Below are 18,679 nucleotides of genomic sequence, written 5' to 3' on the forward strand. Positions count from 1 at the left end.
TACATAAGTTCTGCACGGGTTTCTCTTACCCAGGTGCATTATCTTGCATTTTTTAGCATTGAAGCCTAGCTGCCAAGTAGTTGACCATCGTTCCAGCAGCAGTAGGTCGTGTGTCATATTATCAGGCAATAAGCTTTTGCCTACTATGTTGCAAAGTTTGGTGTCGTCGGCGAATAGTGATACCCTTCCTTTAAGTCCTTGCGTCTTATCTCTTATGAATAAGTTGAATAGAATCGGTCCCAGGACCGAGCCCTGCGGCACTCCACTGATCACGTCCGACGTTTCAGATGGGATACCGTTCACCACCACCCTCTGAAGTTTACCGTTCAGCCAATCCCCAACCCATGTAGTTAGAGTGTCTCCTAATCCTATCGATTTCAGCTTGTTCAATAACCTTCGGTGTGGGACGCTATCAAATGCTTTACTGAAGTCCAAATATACCACGTCCAGTGACTCTCCGGCATCCAGTTGTCTAGTAACCCAGTCAAAAAAGCTAATTAGATTAGATTGGCAGGATCTACCCCGGGTGAACCCGTGTTGGTGGGGATCACGTAGGTTTTCTTCATCTAGGACTGTGTCAAGATTCCGTTTGATCAGTGTTTCCATGAGCTTACACACTATAGACGTGAGACTCACCGGTCTGTAGTTTGCTGTCTCCGTCCTGCAGCCCTTTTTGTGGAGTGGAATTACATAGCAATAATAAAACCATTTAAAACAATAAACATACAATCATATCCATAGTGAATTGGCGATACATAAGGAAGGCAGGGATAAATTACAATTGTTAAAAAAAAAAAAGAAGAAGAAAAACATTGAGGGAAGAACAGCATCAGGAAGGGTATTAAAAAAATTTTTTTTAGGTAAGATTTGATCTAAAAGTATTTGTTTAACTAGGACTTGATCTAAAAGTGAATAGGAAGATCAATGACCTATTTACAGATCTGGTTAGATTTAAATATTTTGTCCTAAGATTGTTGATAGAGGGAGAAGAAAAAAAATTAAAAAAAATCTAAGATTCTCCACTTCTACTAGCCTGGGAAGGTCCAAGTTCTGTTGTTACGGCATTTTCCTCCATACTCAGACTCTCCTGCGAAACCTGGGAGCCTGAGTTAGCATTCACCACTCCCTGTAGCCTCCGGTGGAGAACACATCCCAACTTCCGGTAGGTTCTCAACCTCAATTCTGCTTGCCTGGAGTGTCTCAAGCGGCGGTGTCATCGACGGCATCATGACGCCCTGCATTCACTTTAGCAGTTCTTTAATATTGCCGGAGGTTGCTGTTCCGGAGCGCTGCGAGGCTCCAGCAGTCCCCTGCATTGTAAACTGCGCTCAACTGCATATTACATTCCCTTACTTGTATCTTCGCTGTGTATGTACAGTCTCTCTTACATTGTAAACCGCTCTGAACTGTTTGTGGTATAAAGTTATTATTATTATTACCTCTCCTTTTCAGCATACCGAGGTAAACAGAAACAAGCAAATGCTCCAATATGAGTTATCAGGAAAAGACCGCACAGTCATCTGCTCAGTAACACGCAGCAGCAGCCATCTTGGATTACCCAAATATAAGGGAGTTTAGCAAAGTTTAAAAAAAAATGTTTGGATAATTTCCTGAATGAAAAGTCCATAAACCATTATTAAGATGGATGTGGGAAAACCCACTGCTTATTCCTGGGATAAATCACATAGAATCTTTTTTTTTACTCTTACCAGATACTTGTGTCCTAATAGGCCACTGTTGGAAACAGGACACTGGGATTGATAGACATTTGGTTTGTCATATGGCAACTCTTATGTTCTTTTGCTCTAAGATTTCAACATATCACCATAGTGTGTTCTCAACTTGAATACGGCCCAGTATCGTTCTTTTTATGTTTTTATGAGATCTAAATCCTATTCCTCAAAGGTGACTCCTAATGTGCAGCCTCATTTCATACAACTATAATTTGATTTATTCTTCTCAATGTGCATCATCTTATACTTGACTACATTAAATTTATCTGCCATTCATATGCTAGTCTTCCAGCCTCTCAAGTACCTCATCACTTGTCTGCTATGGTGATAAATACTAGTATAACTCTGTAATGTACATCTTTTCTGCCAATCTAATACACCATAATTCTGTCATAACATAATACTGTAGAATACTCTGCTCCCATTATCATTCTCACCTCCTTGGATTAATAATACATAATGGTATAGCTCCTTAATCCCAAAATTCATTCTTACCTTCCGGAGAAGGTGCTGGGATGACGCTCATGATTTTCTCAATCTGATTAATGGTGGATGTTCCAGTAAATAGGGGTTTTCCAAGCAGCATCTCACCTAAGATACAGCCTACACTCCACATATCCACTCCCTTAGTATATCTAAAGAGAAAATATAGAGTATACATTTAATATTGAGAAGAGACAGCGAAGTGAACATATTGGAAAAAATTATCTCACTTACTCTTGGCATTATAACTTTACATTAAGATTTTATGGGGGTGAGTAAGAACGTTTGCAGTGAATATGCAGAAACCTGATTAGGTTAAAGAATTAAAACTTAGGTGAAACTGCTAGGCATATGTTACCATCAGAGTCATACAATTGCTAGATGAAAATTTAACCACTAGATGTATGTGTAATTGGTGAAGTCTTGAATTAGGACTACTTAGGAATTTTTGAGGCATATGTTATCATCAGAGACACAAATAGCTGTTAAATGCATGAGTAACTGATAGCTGCATGTGTAATTACTAGAGACTTGTCGTAGAACTGCTTAAGATCTATATCCCTTTGGACCACCTTCAAAACCTACACCAATCCAGTCAACAACCATACAAACAATAACTCAAGAATTTACAGGGAAACCATTACACTTCTATGCTAGGAAGAAATACCATACCCTGCAAACATGAATCTCCTCCTGATTTTCCTGATCTGTCTGCTAATTGGCAATATCAAAGATGTTAACTCACTCCACCCACAATCACAATCAATCAATTACCCAGATCTCTCACTTTTACACATCTCTATTCCACAAGAAAACATAACAAATCACATTACTGCTATCTCAAATAAAAGAAGACACCAACGAACCCTTAAAAAAAGAATAAGGCAAGTAAAACCCATCAAAACCAATACAGTTACCAAACCTATCACACCCACTTCTGTCCCCTGTGCATACCTTAATACTAGATCTGTCAGGAATAAAGCCTTCCTAATTAATGATTGGATCATTAATAAGCAAATAGCCTGCCTTTTACTAACTGAAACATGGTTACTATCGGAAGATGATCCAATAATAATTGACCTCCTACCAGACAATTTTAAAATCTTTACGCTAAACCGCGTGGGGAAAAAAGGAGGTCTAGCAATTATTCTTAAAGATGGATTTGAGTTGGAACTATTAGATTCCAAAATGACCGACCAACTAGAAATTCTAGCCTGTAAAATTAGCAATCGTCATCTAGAAGAATCCCTATCATGCATATTATTCTATGTCCCACCAAAAAGCTGGCCAAAAGCCAAAGAAGACTTCTGTGCATTTGTCCTAAACAATTCACTTGGTTCTTCTTACAATATATCGCAGGAGACATAAACTTACACCTAGATGAAGAGGACAATACAAACGCGAAAGAGTTTAAAAACATTCTATCCCTACTCAATTACAACCTCCCTCTACCCACACAAACACATGAAAAAGGCCATCAGTTAGATATGGTAGCCATGTCTACAAAGGACATCCCAAACCCTGCCATCTCTATATGTAAAGCCACCTGGTGTCATGATATCTGGTCTGATCATTTTACTTATTATTTCAAGCTAATCTGGTCTTATTCTAAATCTAAAACACGCCCAATAATAAATAGAGAACATCACACCAGAAGCTATATTAATCCAATAGATTTCTGGTCACAATATGAATTGCAATCAGAGATAGAAGAAGGAATCGATTTCTGGGATCACTGGATGACAACCAGCACATCCATTTTAGATAAAATCGCCCCTATACGCAATAGCAAAAGCAATGCAAATAAATATAACAAATGGTTTGACACCGAACTTCTAAAACTGAAACAACTAGCTAGACGACTAAAAAGAACTTGGAAAAAAACAGGAGAACTAACAGACCGTAACAAATGGAGAGCTAACATAAAAATCTACAAACAAATGATAAAAGACAAACGTAAAGCATTCTACTCAATTAAAATCAACTCATCTTGTAATGGTTTACAAGGAATCAATACAAAAGAGCTATTCAACCTGATCACAAATTTATTTGACACCGCTCACTACACCACACCCACACACAACTCTAAGTTACCCTCTGCAAATGATTTAGCACTGCACTTCGATTCGAAAATTAAAAACCTTAGAATTCATTGTTCAACAAACGACCCTAGTGATCATCCGATACCTATCACCCAAGGAAATGATACACCGGCAGACATGATCTGGAGCTCCTTTCAAGATTTAGAGTGGAACAATTACAACAGACTATTGCGTTCTGGACTCATGCCCCCCCAGAAATCATGAAAGTGGCACCTTTAGCATTTAAACTATCGTTGATGCAATATTTGGCTCATAACCTAAAAACTGGGAAGTTCCTCTATAATAATGGTCACATAATAATAACCCCAATTCTAAAAAATTGTAAAGAATCTTCAGCTATAATTTCCAACTACAGACCAGTAGCATCCATTCCGTTTATTGTAAAAATTATGGAGGGATTGGTACACACCCAACTGATGGATTATCTGGATCAGTTCTCTCTCCTACATAAAACTCAATCCGGTTTTAGACCGTTATTCAGTATTGAGACAGTAATTGCGGCTATTTTAGACAATCTGCGCCTACTGTTTAGTAAGGGCCTTAATGCCCTGGTTATGCAATTCGATATGAGTTCTGCCTTTGATCTAGTAGACCACGGGAAATTCCTGCAATGCCTAGACGCCATTGGTATCAGGGACGAGGTGCTGAATTGGTTCCGTGGCTTCCTTATGTCCCGCACTTATCAAATACGTTTTAATTATGGACTTTCAGATACCTGGAGCAATCCATCCAGTGTGCCACAAGGGTCTCCGCTATCTCCATTGCTCTTCAACGTCTACATGTCCTCACTAGGCACACAGCTAACCCAGTTAGGGATTAAACTATTTAGTTATGCAGATGATTTTACGATCATCATCCCATTCGTTAATTCTATCTCTGAAACTATTCCTAAAGCTTCAGAAGCCATAAACGTGATGGAGCACTGGATGACAACCTTTAGGCTCAAACTTAATTCAGAAAAGACAACTTTCTTCGTTGCTTCGCCACATCCGCTTGACACCAAATCACCACTATGTATCAATAATCTTAATTACCCTATCCAACCTACAATAAAGATACTAGATGTAACTTTGGATCAGTGCCTAACCATGAGAGACCAGGTGGACTCCTTGATCAGAAAGGGATTTTTCACTCTCTGGAAACTCAGATCCATTAAAGCTTATTTCGATACAGCGGCATTCAGAACCCTAGTCCAATCCCTCGTACTGAGTCTACTTGACTACTGCAACATCGCCTATTTAGCAATTTCCCAAAAGAACATGCAGCGTTTACAATTGATGCAAAATGCAGCGGTCAAACTGATCTTTGGGCTGAGGAAGTTTGACCACGTGACACCCTACTACCGGCAGCTGCATTGGCTGCCAATGGAGGCGTGCGTAAAGTTTAAATTTGCCTGCTTCTGCTTCAAAGCACTACACGGACTTGCCCCTAAATATATAACTGACCTTTTCGTCTTCTCAGCCAACAGACACAAGAGAAGCTCACATTCCAACTTTGTTTCCCCCCAGTGAGAGGTTGTAAACTGAAAAAGCACCATGAACATCTTCTCTCGCACCAAGCAGCATCATGGGGTAAAGACCTAGAACAATTGCTTTCGCCCACTACTTATGAGGAATTTAGGAAACGTCTGAAAACACACCTGTTCCTAAAGTATCTAGACAACTGATCCTCTCTTCTCTCTCCCCTCTATAGCGATTAACTTGTTCTATTGATTACTCTCTCCTCAAATGGATTTCCTGTCCTATTAACCCTCTTTCTTCCTCCCCTCTTAAAGTCAATCAATTTGTACCTTTGCTTAATCTTTGTAAACCGCATAGAACTTCACGGTATTGCGGTATATAAGCTGTTATTATTATTATTATTATTAAACAAAACCCCAAATATACAATATAATCCCCAGCTCTTCTAAAAGGAAAATACTCCTCCAAAGCACTTTTCAATGTCTGATGCATAGAAATGACTTCAGATTTTTTTTTAAATTAAATTTAAGCTCAGAATGAATACATAGAAACATGACGGCAGATAAAAGCCAAATGGCTCATCCATTCTGCCCATCCACAGTAACCATTATCTCTTTCTCTCTTTGAGAGATCCCACATGCCTATCACAGACCTCTTGAATTCAGACACAGTCTCTGTTTCTACCACCTCTTCTGGGAGACTGTTCCATGCATCTACCACCCTTTCCATAAAAAAGTAATTCCTCAGATTACTCTGGAGCCTATCACCTCTTAACTTCATCCTATGCCCTTTCATTGCACAGTTTCCTTTCAAATGAAAGAGATGTGACTCATGCACATTTATATTATGTAGATATTTAAATGACTATCATATCTCCCCTCTCCCGCCTTTCCTCCAAAGCATACAGATTGAGATCTTTAAGTCTGTCCCCATACACCTTATCAAAAAGACCACACACCATTTTAATAGCCTTCCTCTGGACCGACTCCATCCTTTCTATATCTTTTAGAAGGTGCGGCCTCCAGAATTGTACACAATATTCTAAATGAGGTCTCACCAGAGTCCTATACAGAAGCAACAATACCTCCTTTTTCATACTGGCCATACCTCTCCTTATGCAACCTAGCATCCTTCTAGCTTATCCGTCATCTTTTCAACCTGCTTGGCCTCCTTAAGATTATCACATACCATCACATCCAAGTCCTGCTCTTTCGTCGTGCACATAAGTTCTTCACCCCTAAACTACCGTTCCCATGGGTTTTTGCAGAGCGGATAGCATAGCTGGTTTTAAGAATGGTTTGGACAAGTTCCTGGAGGAAAAGTCCATAGTCTGTTATTGAGAAAGACATGGGGAAAGCCACTGCTTGCCCTGTATTGGTAGCATGGAATATTGCTACTCCTTGGGCTTTGGCCAGGTACTAGTGACCTGGATTGGCCACCGTGAGAACGGACTACTGGGCTTAATGGACCATTGGTCTGAATAACTAGTAAGGCTATTCTTATGTTCTTATGTAAATGAATTAGCTTGCATTTCTTAGTATTAAATTTTAGCTGCCAAATTTCAGACTATTCTTCAAGCTTCGCCAGGTCTATCTTCATGTTATTCACACCATCCCGCGTGTCTACTCTATTGCAAATTTTGGTATCATCTGCAAAGAGGCAAATCTTACCCGACAACCCTTCAGCAATATCGTTTATAAAAATGTTAAAAAGAACAGGCCCAAGAACAGAACCTTGAGGCACACCATTTGTAACATCCCTTTCCTCAGAGCGATCCCCGTTGATCACTACCCTCTGTCGCCTTCCACTCAACCAGTTCCTGACCCAGCCCGGCACTTTGGGACCAATCCCAAGGGCAGTTAGTTTATTTATTAGACGTCTGTGTGGAACACTGTCAAAGGCTTTGCTAAAATCTAAATACACCACATCTAGCACACATCCTGTATCGAATTCTCTGGTCACCCAGTCAAAGAAGTTAATCAGATTTGTCTGACAAGACCTACCTCTAGTGAATCCATGTTGCCTGCAGTCCTGTAAATCTACAGGATTCCAGAAATTTGACCATTCTCTGTTTTAAAAGTGTTTCATTAATTTGCTTACCACAAAAGTCAGACTTACCGGCCTGTAATTCCCTACTTCTTCCTTAAGAACATAAGAATTACCGCTGCTGGGTCAGACCAGTGGTCCATTGTGCCCAGCAGTCCGCTCACACGGTGGCCCTCTGGTCAAAGACCAGCACTCTAACTGAGACTAGCCCTACCTGCGTATGTTCCGGTTCATCAGGAACATGTCTAACTTTGTCTTGAATCCCTGGAGGGTGTGTTCTCCTATGACAAGAGTCTGGAAGAGCGTTCCAGTTTTCTACCACTCTCTGGGTGAAGAAGAACTTCCTTACGTTCGTATGGAATCTATCCCCTTTCAATTTTAGAGAGTGCCCTCTCGTTCGCCTACCTTGGAGAGGGTGAACAACCTAACCTTATCTACTAAGTCTATTCCCTTCAGTATCTTGAATGTTTCGATCATGTCCCCTCTCAATCTCCTCTGTTCGAGGGAGAAGAGGCCCAGTTTCTCTAATCTTTCATTACATTACATTACATTACATTAGTGATTTATATTCCGCTTGTGCCTTGCGGTTCTAAGCGGATTACAATTTATAAGACTGGACATTTCCAGTAGCGGTGCAGTACATAGATTCAAGAATGTGTCAGGATACAATTGTTAATCTGGGTTTTTCGGAGGAACTTGAAAGCTAATAGTAGATTGTGATAAGTTGTTGTGATGAGTAGATATAATAAAGTCAGGATTCTGGTAGGTTGTTGTGAAGAATAGAAATAATAAAAGTCAGGGTTCTGATGTATTGCGATGGTGGTGGTCATGAGAGTATTTTCTATTGTTGTTGAGGGGTTATGATGATGGGAAGTGTTTTTTGAAGAGATAAGTTTTGATTTCTTTTCGGAATATTTTGATGTCTGTTGAATTTATCAGTAGATTGTTGATGGTGGGGTCAATCTTTGCTGCTTGTGTCGCTAAAAGGCTGTCGTATATTTTCTTTCGTCTTGTTCCGTTGAGAGGGGGGTGATTGAATAGGCTCCGAGTTCTCCTTAATCTATGAGATAGGTTACGGTGTAATCTGTTGTTTAGGTATATGGGTGCTGTTCCGTGTGTTACTTTGTATAGTAGACAGTAGAATTTGAACTGGGATCTTGCTTTTATTGGTAGCCAATGTGAGTCTAGGTATGCGTTTGTGATGTGGTCATATTTGCCAAGGGAGTAGATGAGTCTGAGGGCCGTGTTCTGAACCGACTGCAGTTGCCTTAGCATATAGTTTGGGCAGGATAAGTAGAGGCTGTTGCAATAATCTAACATACTTAGTACCAGGGATTGTACCAATAACTTGTATTGATCTTTGTTGAAGTATTTTCTTATTTTTCTCAGATTATGCATAGTGAAGAATGCTCTTTGGATGATTTTGTGGATATGAGTCTGCATTGTGCATTTTCTGTCAAGTTGTATTCCCAGGATTTTGAGTGTGTTTTGCATTGGGTACTTGATTGTATTTAATTCTAGTTCAGTGAAAGATGGTTTTTTTTCCATCTCTAGAAGGAGGAATTTGGTTTTTTCCGTGTTCAGTTTTAGTTTATGACTTGACATCCATTTTTCTACCGTTTCCATTATTATTTTCACGTGGTTTGTGGGTAAGGGGTCTTGACTGTTTAATGGGAGGATGATAGTTATGTCATCTGCGTAGCTGAATGATACTGTGTTTAGGGCGTCTAGGGTTATGCCGAGGGATGCTATGAAGAGGTTGAATAATATTGGTGATAATGGTGATCCTTGTGGTACTCCGCATGGGTTTGACCATGGATCGGATATGTGCTCCTTTGACTTGACTCTGTATGTTCGAGTTTTTAGGAAGCTTTGGAACCATTTGTGAACGTTACCCGAGATCCCTATTGCGTCTAATATCTGGAGTAGTATGTGGTGGTCAACTAGGTCAAATGCCGCTGAGAGATCACTGTACGGCAACTCCTCCAGCCCCTTAATCATCCTAGTTGCTCTTCTCTGGACCCTTTCGAGTACTACCGTGTCCTTCTTCATGTACGGCGACCAGTGCTGGACGCAGTACTCCAGGTGAGGGCTCACCATGGCCCGGTACAGCGACATGATAACCTTCTCCGATCTGTTCATGATCCCCTTCTTTATCATTCCAAGCATTCTGTTCACCCTTTTCGCCGCAGCCACACATTGCGCGGACGATTTCATTGACTTGTCGATCAGAACTCCCAAGTCTCTTTCCTGGGAGGTCTCTCCAAGTACTGCCCAGGACATCCTGTATTCATGCATCAGGTTTTTGTTACCGACATGCATCACTTTACACTTATCCACGTTGAACCTCATCTGCCATGTTGATGACCATTCCTCGAGCTTGATTATGTCACGTTGCATAGAAACATAGAAACATAGAAAATGACGGCAGAAAAGGGCTATAGCCCATCAAGTCTGCCCATTCCAATTATCCGCCCCCCAGCGTTCACTCTCCTAGAGATCCCACATGAATATCCCATTTCTTCTTAAAATCCGTCACGCTGCTGGCCTCAATCACCTGCAATGGGAGTCCATTCCAATGATCCACCACTCTCTTGGTGAAGAAGTACTTTCTGGAGTCGCTACGAAATTTCCCTCCCCTGATTTTCAGCGGATGCCCTCTGGTGGTTGAGGGTCCCATGAGACAGAAGAGATCATCTTTACGACTCGATACGTCCCGTGATGTACTTATACGTTTCAATCATGTCTCCCCATTCTCTTCTTTCCTCAAGCGAGTACAGCCGCAACTTTTTTAGTCTTTCTTCATACGTGAGATCCTTGAGTCCCAAGACCATCCTTGTCGCCATTCGTTGAACCGACTCGATCCTCAGTATGTCCTTACGGTAGTGCGGTCTCCAGAACTGAACAAAGTACTCCAAGTGAGGTCTCACCATGGATCTGTATAACGGCATCATTACTTCAGGTCTCCTGCTGACAAAACCTCTGCGGATGCAGACGATCATCTGTCTTGCCCTGGAGGAAGCCTTCTCTACTTGATTGGCAGTCTTCATATCCTCAGTAATAATCACCCCTAGATCGCGTTCTGCAGTGGTCTTAACCAATGTTTCTCCATTCAGTACATAAGTTCTACGCGGATTACTCTTGCCCAGGTGCATTATCTTGCATTTTTTAGCATTGAAGCCTAACTGCCAAGTAGTTGACCATCTTTCCAGCAGCAGTAGATCATGTGTCATATTGTCAGGTAGTACGCTTTTGCCTACTATGTTGCAAAGTTTGGCGTCGTCAGCGAACAGTGCAACCCTTCCTTTAAGTCCTTGTGTCATATCTCTTATGAATAAATTGAATAGAATCGGGCCCAGGACTGAGCCCTGCGGCACCCCACTGATCACGTCCGACGCCTTGGATGGGGTACCGTTCACCACCACCCTTTGAAGTCTACCGCTCAGCCAATCCCCAACCCATGTAGTTAGAGTGTCTCCCAACCCCATTGTTTTCAACTTGTTCAATAGCCTTCTGTGTGGGACGCTATCAAATGCTTTACTGAAATCCAAATATACCACATCCAGTGATTCTCCGGCATCAAGTTGTCTAGTAACCCAGTCAAAAAAGCTAATCAGATTAGATTGGTATGATCTACCCTGGGTGAACCCGTGTTGGTGGGGGTCACGCAGGTTATCCTCGGTTAGGATCTTAGCAATCCCCCTGTGTCTTCACTACTCTGAATAACTTTGTATCATCCGCAAATTTAATCACCTCACTCGCCATACCTATGTCCAGATCATTTATAAAGATGTTGAAAAGCACGGATCCAAGCACCGAGCCTTGCGGCACCCCACTGGTGATGCTCTTCCAGTCCGAGTATTGTCCATTTACCCCCCACTCTCTGTTTCCTATGCTCCAGCCAGTTTTTAATCCAAGTTTCAAGTTTAATAATTCTCTTGATTAATCGCTTAATCATATTCCAAAGCGATGAACAGTTTAAAATACATTCATCATATATATATATAAAAAAAAAAAAGAGCAAAAACAATACAATACATACTTTAAATAATAACATTGGGTTAAAAACCAAAACATCATTTTGAGAACATAAGGTATGAAGGGATTGTGAAATACAATTCAATATAGTAAAGCAATATAAAGGAAAAATACAGAGGGAAGACAAGTAAAAACATAGTTTGGTACAATATATTCTATGGCCTAGGGATTAGTGTATTAAACACTAAAGGCATCTTTAAACAGAAAAGTTTTTAGATTACTTTTAAATTTTCCTAGATCCTGCTCCTTTCGCAGATAAATTGGGAGGGAATTCCAAGTCTGTGGGGCAGTCACTGAAAAAATAAACTGCCGTCTAGTATTAATAATCTTAAGCGAAGGAATAGTTAATAAATGTTGTTCATTGGATCTTAGAGTTCTGTTTGGATGATACGGAATTAATGATTTATATATAAATGTTTATATATAAACCCTCGATTCCATGGCTTGCAATTTTGCGAAGTAGTCATTCATGCGGAACCTTGGCAAACACCTTCTGAAAATCCAGATATACAATGTCTACCTTGTTTATCTGCCTGCTTACTCCCTCAAAGAAATGCAGCAAGTTTGTCTAACAAGATCTGCTTTTGCTGAAACCATGCTGGCTGGTCCTCATCAGGCCCTGTCCGTCAAGGTGATCAATGATGTAGTCCTTTATCAGCGCCTCTACCATCTTTCCCGGTACCAAGGTCAGACTCGCCAGTCTGTAGTTACCTGGATCCTCCCTCGAACCTGTCTTGAAGATTGGCGTAACATTCTCCACCTTCCAGTCCTCCGGAATCTTTCCTGATTCGATCGATAGATTGGCTATTAGTTGAAGCAGTTCAGTTATGGTCCTTTTCAGTTCCTTGATGACCCTTGGGGTGGATGCCATCCGGTCCCGGGAATTTATAGCTCTTTAGCCTATCAGTCTGCCTTCATACCTCATCTAGACTGACCGTCAACCCTGTCAGTTTCTCTTCTTCGTTTCCAGCATATAGCCTGATGGGTTCTGGTATGCTGTGTATATCCTCTTCAGTAAATACGGATGCAAAAAATGTGTTTAGTTTGTCGGTGATTTCTTTGTCTTCCTTTAGCACTCCCTTTATTCCACGGTCATCCAACAGTCCCACTGCTTCCTTCGCGGGCCGTTTCCCCTTAATATATAAAAAGAACGGCCTAAAGTTTTTCACTTCATTGGCTATTTTATACTCGTAGTCTCTTTTGGCCCCTTTCACCGCCTTGTGGCACCTGTGTTGATGATGTTTGTGCTTATTCCAGTTTTCGTCTGTTTTTGACCTTTTCCATTTCTTAAACAAAGTTTTCTAGTCTCTGATTGCTTCCTTCACCTCTACAGTGAGTTACACCAGTTCTTTGTTCTTTTTCCTCTTGGATCCTTTGTTGATATGCGGTATATGTAGATTTTGTGACTCAGTGACTGTGTCTTTAAAAAGGGACCAAGCTTGCTCTAGTGTTTTTACAGTGCTTATTCTCTTCTTAATCTTCTTCCCCACCATGAGTCTCATCCCTATGTAATTTCCCTTTTAGAAGTTCAGCGCCGTGGCGTCGTTCTGGACCAATGTTTCTTTTGTGGAGAGGACCACATCCGCCCTTCTCCAGTCCTCCGATACCACTCCCGACTCTAGAGACTCATGAAAAGGTCAGTCAGCGGAGCTACCAGAACTTCCCTAAGTTCCTTCAGCACCCTCAGATGTACACCATCTGGCCCCATCGCTTTGCCTACCTTTGTTTTAGCTAGCTCCTGACGAACACAACCCTCTGAAAATTGATCAGGGTCTATCACTCCTCAAGCCACTTTTGCACTTCTTCCTATCACTAATATATCTAAAAAAATGTCTTGTCTCCCTGTTTTACCATGTCATCTATTTTTTCTTCCATTTGCATCTTTGCTTTCCTGACTACATGACCAGCCTCTCAACATTTCCAGATATTTTTGCCTGTCTTCCTCTTTCTGCAATCTTTTGTAGTTTTGGGCCTGATGCACATGCTGGCCCTGTGGACCGGCAGGAAATTTCTGTGGACCGGCACTGGTCCATGGATCGGTGGTTGAAGAACACTGATCTAGACAACGATCCTCTCTTCTCTCTCCCCTCTATAACAATTAACTTGTCCTTTTGATCACTCTCTCCTCAACAATGAATTTCCTGTCCTATTAATTCTCTTTCTTCCTCCCCTCTTAAAGTCAATTCAATTTGTTACCTTTGCTTAATCTTCTGTAAACCGCATAGAACTTCACGGTATTGCGGTATATAAGCTGTTATTATTATTATCTCCTATTCCTTACCTTTTCAGCTACTGCTTTTGAGAACCAAAGCGGCCTTCTTTTCCTCTTGCCTCAAAAAAAGGTTTGTCGCTCTTACAATCGCTCCTTTCTGTTTTGTCCACTGCATTTCTACTCCTTCTAGACATTCCCACCAGACAACAATTCATTGACATAAACCCCCATCCGAACAAAGTTAGTTTTTTTTAAAGTCTAGAACCTTTGCTTTTGAATGAGCCCTCTCTATACCCATCTATACCAAAATCATTACATCAGGCAATGCAGTTTGAAGCTGTGTTAAAATCAAGACAAAGAAGCAATTCTACAAGACTCATAATGTTGAATTTCATGGACTCAAAATTTCAATTTTTCCTGATGTATCGAAATGGACACAAGTCAGGCATAAGAAATTCCTGGCTTATCGTCAATCTGTTTTAAAATTAGGAGCAACCTTTCAACTATGTTTCCCCTGTAAATGTTGCATTAGATATCAAGCTAATAGATATATTTTTTATGAGAGACATGTGATGCTGTGAACAGGGAAGGACGTCTTCAGCCTTGCTTGGGATTTCTCCGGTGCTATTTCGCCCTAATTTTCGTTTTACTTTATCAGTGGACCCTGGGACCGGGTTTTTCTTATGGCCTGGTCTATGGACAGATATATCACTTCGTCACCAGGTCTGATGATGGCGGCAAAAGGGGCAAAGAAAGATCGCGCAAAACCCCTGGAGGACAAAATGGCGGAGAGGCCTAGTGGAGCGGTCTCTCAGTTTACTGATTCGGCACTGGCTGATCTTACCTCGGCGATGGTGGCAGCTTTTGAGCTGCGCTTTGAACAGCTTTCGGGTTCTATGGCTCTGATGAAACAATTGCTCACTGATACTACCCGACGCACTACAGAGTTGGAAGCCAGAGTCTTGACTATTGAAGATGACTCTCGGGGTTTGCACGCAGAGCTCCATACGCTGCAGGCGTTGGCCCGGACTCAGGCTGATAAGCTGGATGAATTGGAGAACCGATCCCGTTGGGGAAATTTACGCATTCTAGGCTTGCCAGAATCGGTGGCAGAGACAGCTTTATTGAGGGAAATTGAACAATGGTTACAACGCACTTTTGTTTTTTCCCCTGATTTGGGAGTGCTGCGCTTGGAGTGGGCGCACCGTCTGGGCCGGCGCTGGGATGGGGAGTCTCGCTCTCGGCTAGTGGTGGTTAAATTTCACAACTACCTCCATAAAGTGACAGTCATGCGTCAGTATAAATCTAAACGTGGAGAGATAAAATATGAAGACCAGCCGGTGCAAGTTTATGTTTCTTTACCCAACTCTACTAAAAATCTTTTCCGAGGGACAGTGGCATAATTTTGATGCTCCTGGCAAGGCTCTGGATTTTCTTAATTCTTTACCAGGATTGAGTGTGGACTCGTAATGCTGGATGTTTAGTTTGTGTTTATTTTTCAGCAGTTTGGAGGGACTTTTCCATAGCACATGTCTTTTTGTTGTGGGTTTTTTTTGGTTGGTTTTTTTTTTGCATGATTCCGTAGTTGGCACTTTCCTTGTCAGTATTCTGATGGTGTTGTGTTTTGGGAAGTGCTTCTTTCACTACTGAAAGTTTACTTATGTATATTATTGTGCTTTGGTGTTAGTTGTCTCCTGCTGAGTCTTCTTGAAGCAGGTTCCAGGGGTTACTTGGGCTGATGGTGCCGGAGATCCCCATAGCATCTGACTGTGATTCTACACTCATCTTTGCCAGTTTGGTGAAGGTGGGTGCAGTGAGGGGTTTGTTTCTCTGTGGGTATGGCTTGGGGGGAAGGGTGGGGGTTGTTGGTGTCTGCAGTGTATTGGGGAGTATGTGGGAGTTTATTTGGCATGGTTTATTTTGGTGGGGATTTTGAGTTTCTTGGATTTCTTTTTTTTGGTTTTCTTATTTGTTTTGGCATGGTTGTGGTGGGGGAGTGGGTGCTGGGAATTCCTTTTAGGGAGGCCCTTTTATAGTTCTTCGTTGGGTCTCTCGGATAGGGGCTGGGGTCTGAGAGATCTTCATTTGCTTTTTTCTTGTTATTTTTTCTTGTCCCTGGCTTTTAATGCCTTTGTCAAAGACCAATGATACGCTCAGGTTAGCATCTTGGAATGTTTCTAGCCTTAATTTCCCTATTAAACGATCAAAAATTTTGACTTACCTGAACCGCAGTGCAGTAGATATTGCTTGTATAGTAGAAACTAGATTGTCTGCCTTGGAGCATGCTAAATTACATAGAGATTGGGTAGGACAAGTGTTTTTTGCCTCCAATCAATATAAAAAAGGTAGTGGTGTTGCGGTCTTGATTCGAAAGCAACTCCAATGCCAGGTCCATTGCCTTGCCTCGGATCTCTATGGTAGATATTTATTGTTACGTATTACGTGCCATAATAGAACTTGGTATTTGTTGGTTGTCTATGCCCCCAATGTGTATGAGCATGCCTTTTTTCAAAAGCTAATTGGCTTGGTGCCCCTGTATTTGGGACAATCTCTTGTTGTGGCAGGGGATTTTAATCTTGTGGTAGATCCATTATTAGATCGCTCACAGGGACATAGACAGCCTGCATTGGGTCGTAACAAGGCTCCCATTTTTTTACTATGGCTTTACAACCTGGCGTTTATTACGTCCTTTTGATTTAGATTACACTCACTTATCCCGGGCGCATGGAACATGGTCTCGAATAGATTATGTTTTTCTGTCATCTGATTTGTTTCTGTATATTTCTGAGGCAGTTATTGATTCTGCTGCATGTTCTGATCACTCATTGATCTGGACGGATTTGAAGTTTCCAGGAGGTCAGACTTCCCGTTGTTTTTGGCGTTTTCCTACGTATTTGGCTTCTGATTCTCACTTTCAATCTCATCTTTATAATAAATGGGAGGACTTTGAGCGTTTTAATGCTCAACATCGTAATGATCCATTGCTCTATTGGGAAACATTGAAAGTAGTTTTACGGGGTGATATTATTTCTTATATGGTAGCTAGGAAAAAACAAATTGCACAGGGTATTATTATTTTGGAGCGTACATGTAGGCGTTTTAAATCGATTTTTATTTCCTCCCCTACGGACTAAAATAAGGAAAATGATTTGTCCTCCCAGGCAGCTCTGAGTGCTTTATTGCATGATAGAGAAAAAACAATTCTTTTGTTTTCGGGTGCATACTTATCATAAAGGAGGAATGTGTGGCACAGTGGTTGAAGCTACAGCCTCAGCACCCTGGGGTTGTGGGTTCAAACCCTGCGCTGCTCCTTGTGACCCTGGGCAAGTCACTTAATCCTCCATAGCCCCAGGTACGTTAGATAGATTGTGAGCCCACCGGGACAGATAGGGAAAATGCTCGAGTACCTGATTGTAAAACCGCTTAGATAACCTTGATAGGCGGTATATAAAATCCTAATAAATATGGCAATAAACCAAGTCATCTTTTGGCTCAAATTTTGCGTTCTTCCCGGAAGACGGGTTTTATTTCGGCTTTGGAGTCTGTGGGGGGTGCTCGTGTGACCTCTACCTCTGATATTGCAGCGATTTTTAAGGATTATTTTAGTAAGTTTTATGCTGAGGAGCCTCTGAATTCTGGTCCACCTTTGGCGGATTATTTGTTGGATGCAGGGTTGCCTCGCCTTCAAGATTGTGATTTGGTTGCTTTGAATGGTCCCATTTCGGGTTTGGAAGTTCAGAAAGTGATAAAGGCAATGAAGCGTGGTACGGCACCTGGTTTGGATGGATATTCTTCTGATTTTTATAATCTTGTATCTCATTTAGTGCCGGCCCCGTTGGTAGACTATTATGATGCAGGTCTTTCTGCGGGAGGTTTCCCTCTGCATACCAATCAAGCTTTGATTACATTGCTTCTTAAACCTGGTAAGCCTGCACATTGCCCGGATTCTTATCGCCCAATTTCCCTAATTAATGTTGATTTAAAAATCTTAGCCCAGATTTTGGCTACTAGACTGGCTCTCATTTTGCCGCGTTATATTTGTCCGGAGCAGGTGGGATTTGTGCAGGGCCAACAGTCTGTTGTTAACGTGCGGAAGGTTTTGTTATCTGTAGCCCATTGTTTGCACATTAAAGAACCACTACTTTTAGTGGGACTGGACGCGGAAAAGGCTTTTGACCATGAAGGGCATAGAAAAAATAGACAGGGACAGATTTTTCAAATTAAGGGGGCACTCAGAGAAATTGAAAGGGGAGAGGTTTAGAACAAACGCCAGGAAGTTCTTTTTCACACAGAGGGTGGTGGATACATGGAACGCGCTACCAGAGGATGTGATAAACAGGAGCACGCTACAGGGGTTCAAAGAAGCTTTGGATAGGTACTTGGAAGACAAAGGGATTGAGGGGTACAGATAAGAGTTAAGGTAGATTATAGGGATGGGATTAGAGGTAAGTTACAAAATTAATCAGAGACCACTGTTCAGGCACTAGGCCTGATGGGCCGCCGCGGGAGCGGACCGCTGAGCAAGATGGACCTCTGGTCTGACTCAGCGGGGGCAACTTCTTATGTTCTTCTTATGTTCTTTTTTGTTCCGCGTCTTAGATTATA

The 18,679-nt window shown here is 41.5% G+C and overlaps 1 protein-coding gene across 4 annotated transcripts in view; it reads right to left on the bottom strand.

Annotated features, from left to right (window-relative positions):
• Positions 1–18,679, bottom strand: part of MAPK15 (mitogen-activated protein kinase 15) — a 269,713-nt gene that overhangs the window by 178,190 nt on the left and 72,844 nt on the right. For all 4 annotated transcript variants that reach the window (XM_033933020.1, XM_033933019.1, XM_033933021.1 and 1 more), the window contains one exon: positions 2,229–2,368. In XM_033933020.1, the coding sequence (XP_033788911.1) occupies positions 2,229–2,368 (140 nt within the window). The remainder of the gene's footprint in view (positions 1–2,228; positions 2,369–18,679) is intronic.

This window comes from Geotrypetes seraphini, chromosome 2, assembly GCF_902459505.1.
Source record: "Geotrypetes seraphini chromosome 2, aGeoSer1.1, whole genome shotgun sequence".
In the NCBI taxonomy this organism is placed as follows: Eukaryota; Metazoa; Chordata; class Amphibia; order Gymnophiona; family Dermophiidae; genus Geotrypetes; species Geotrypetes seraphini.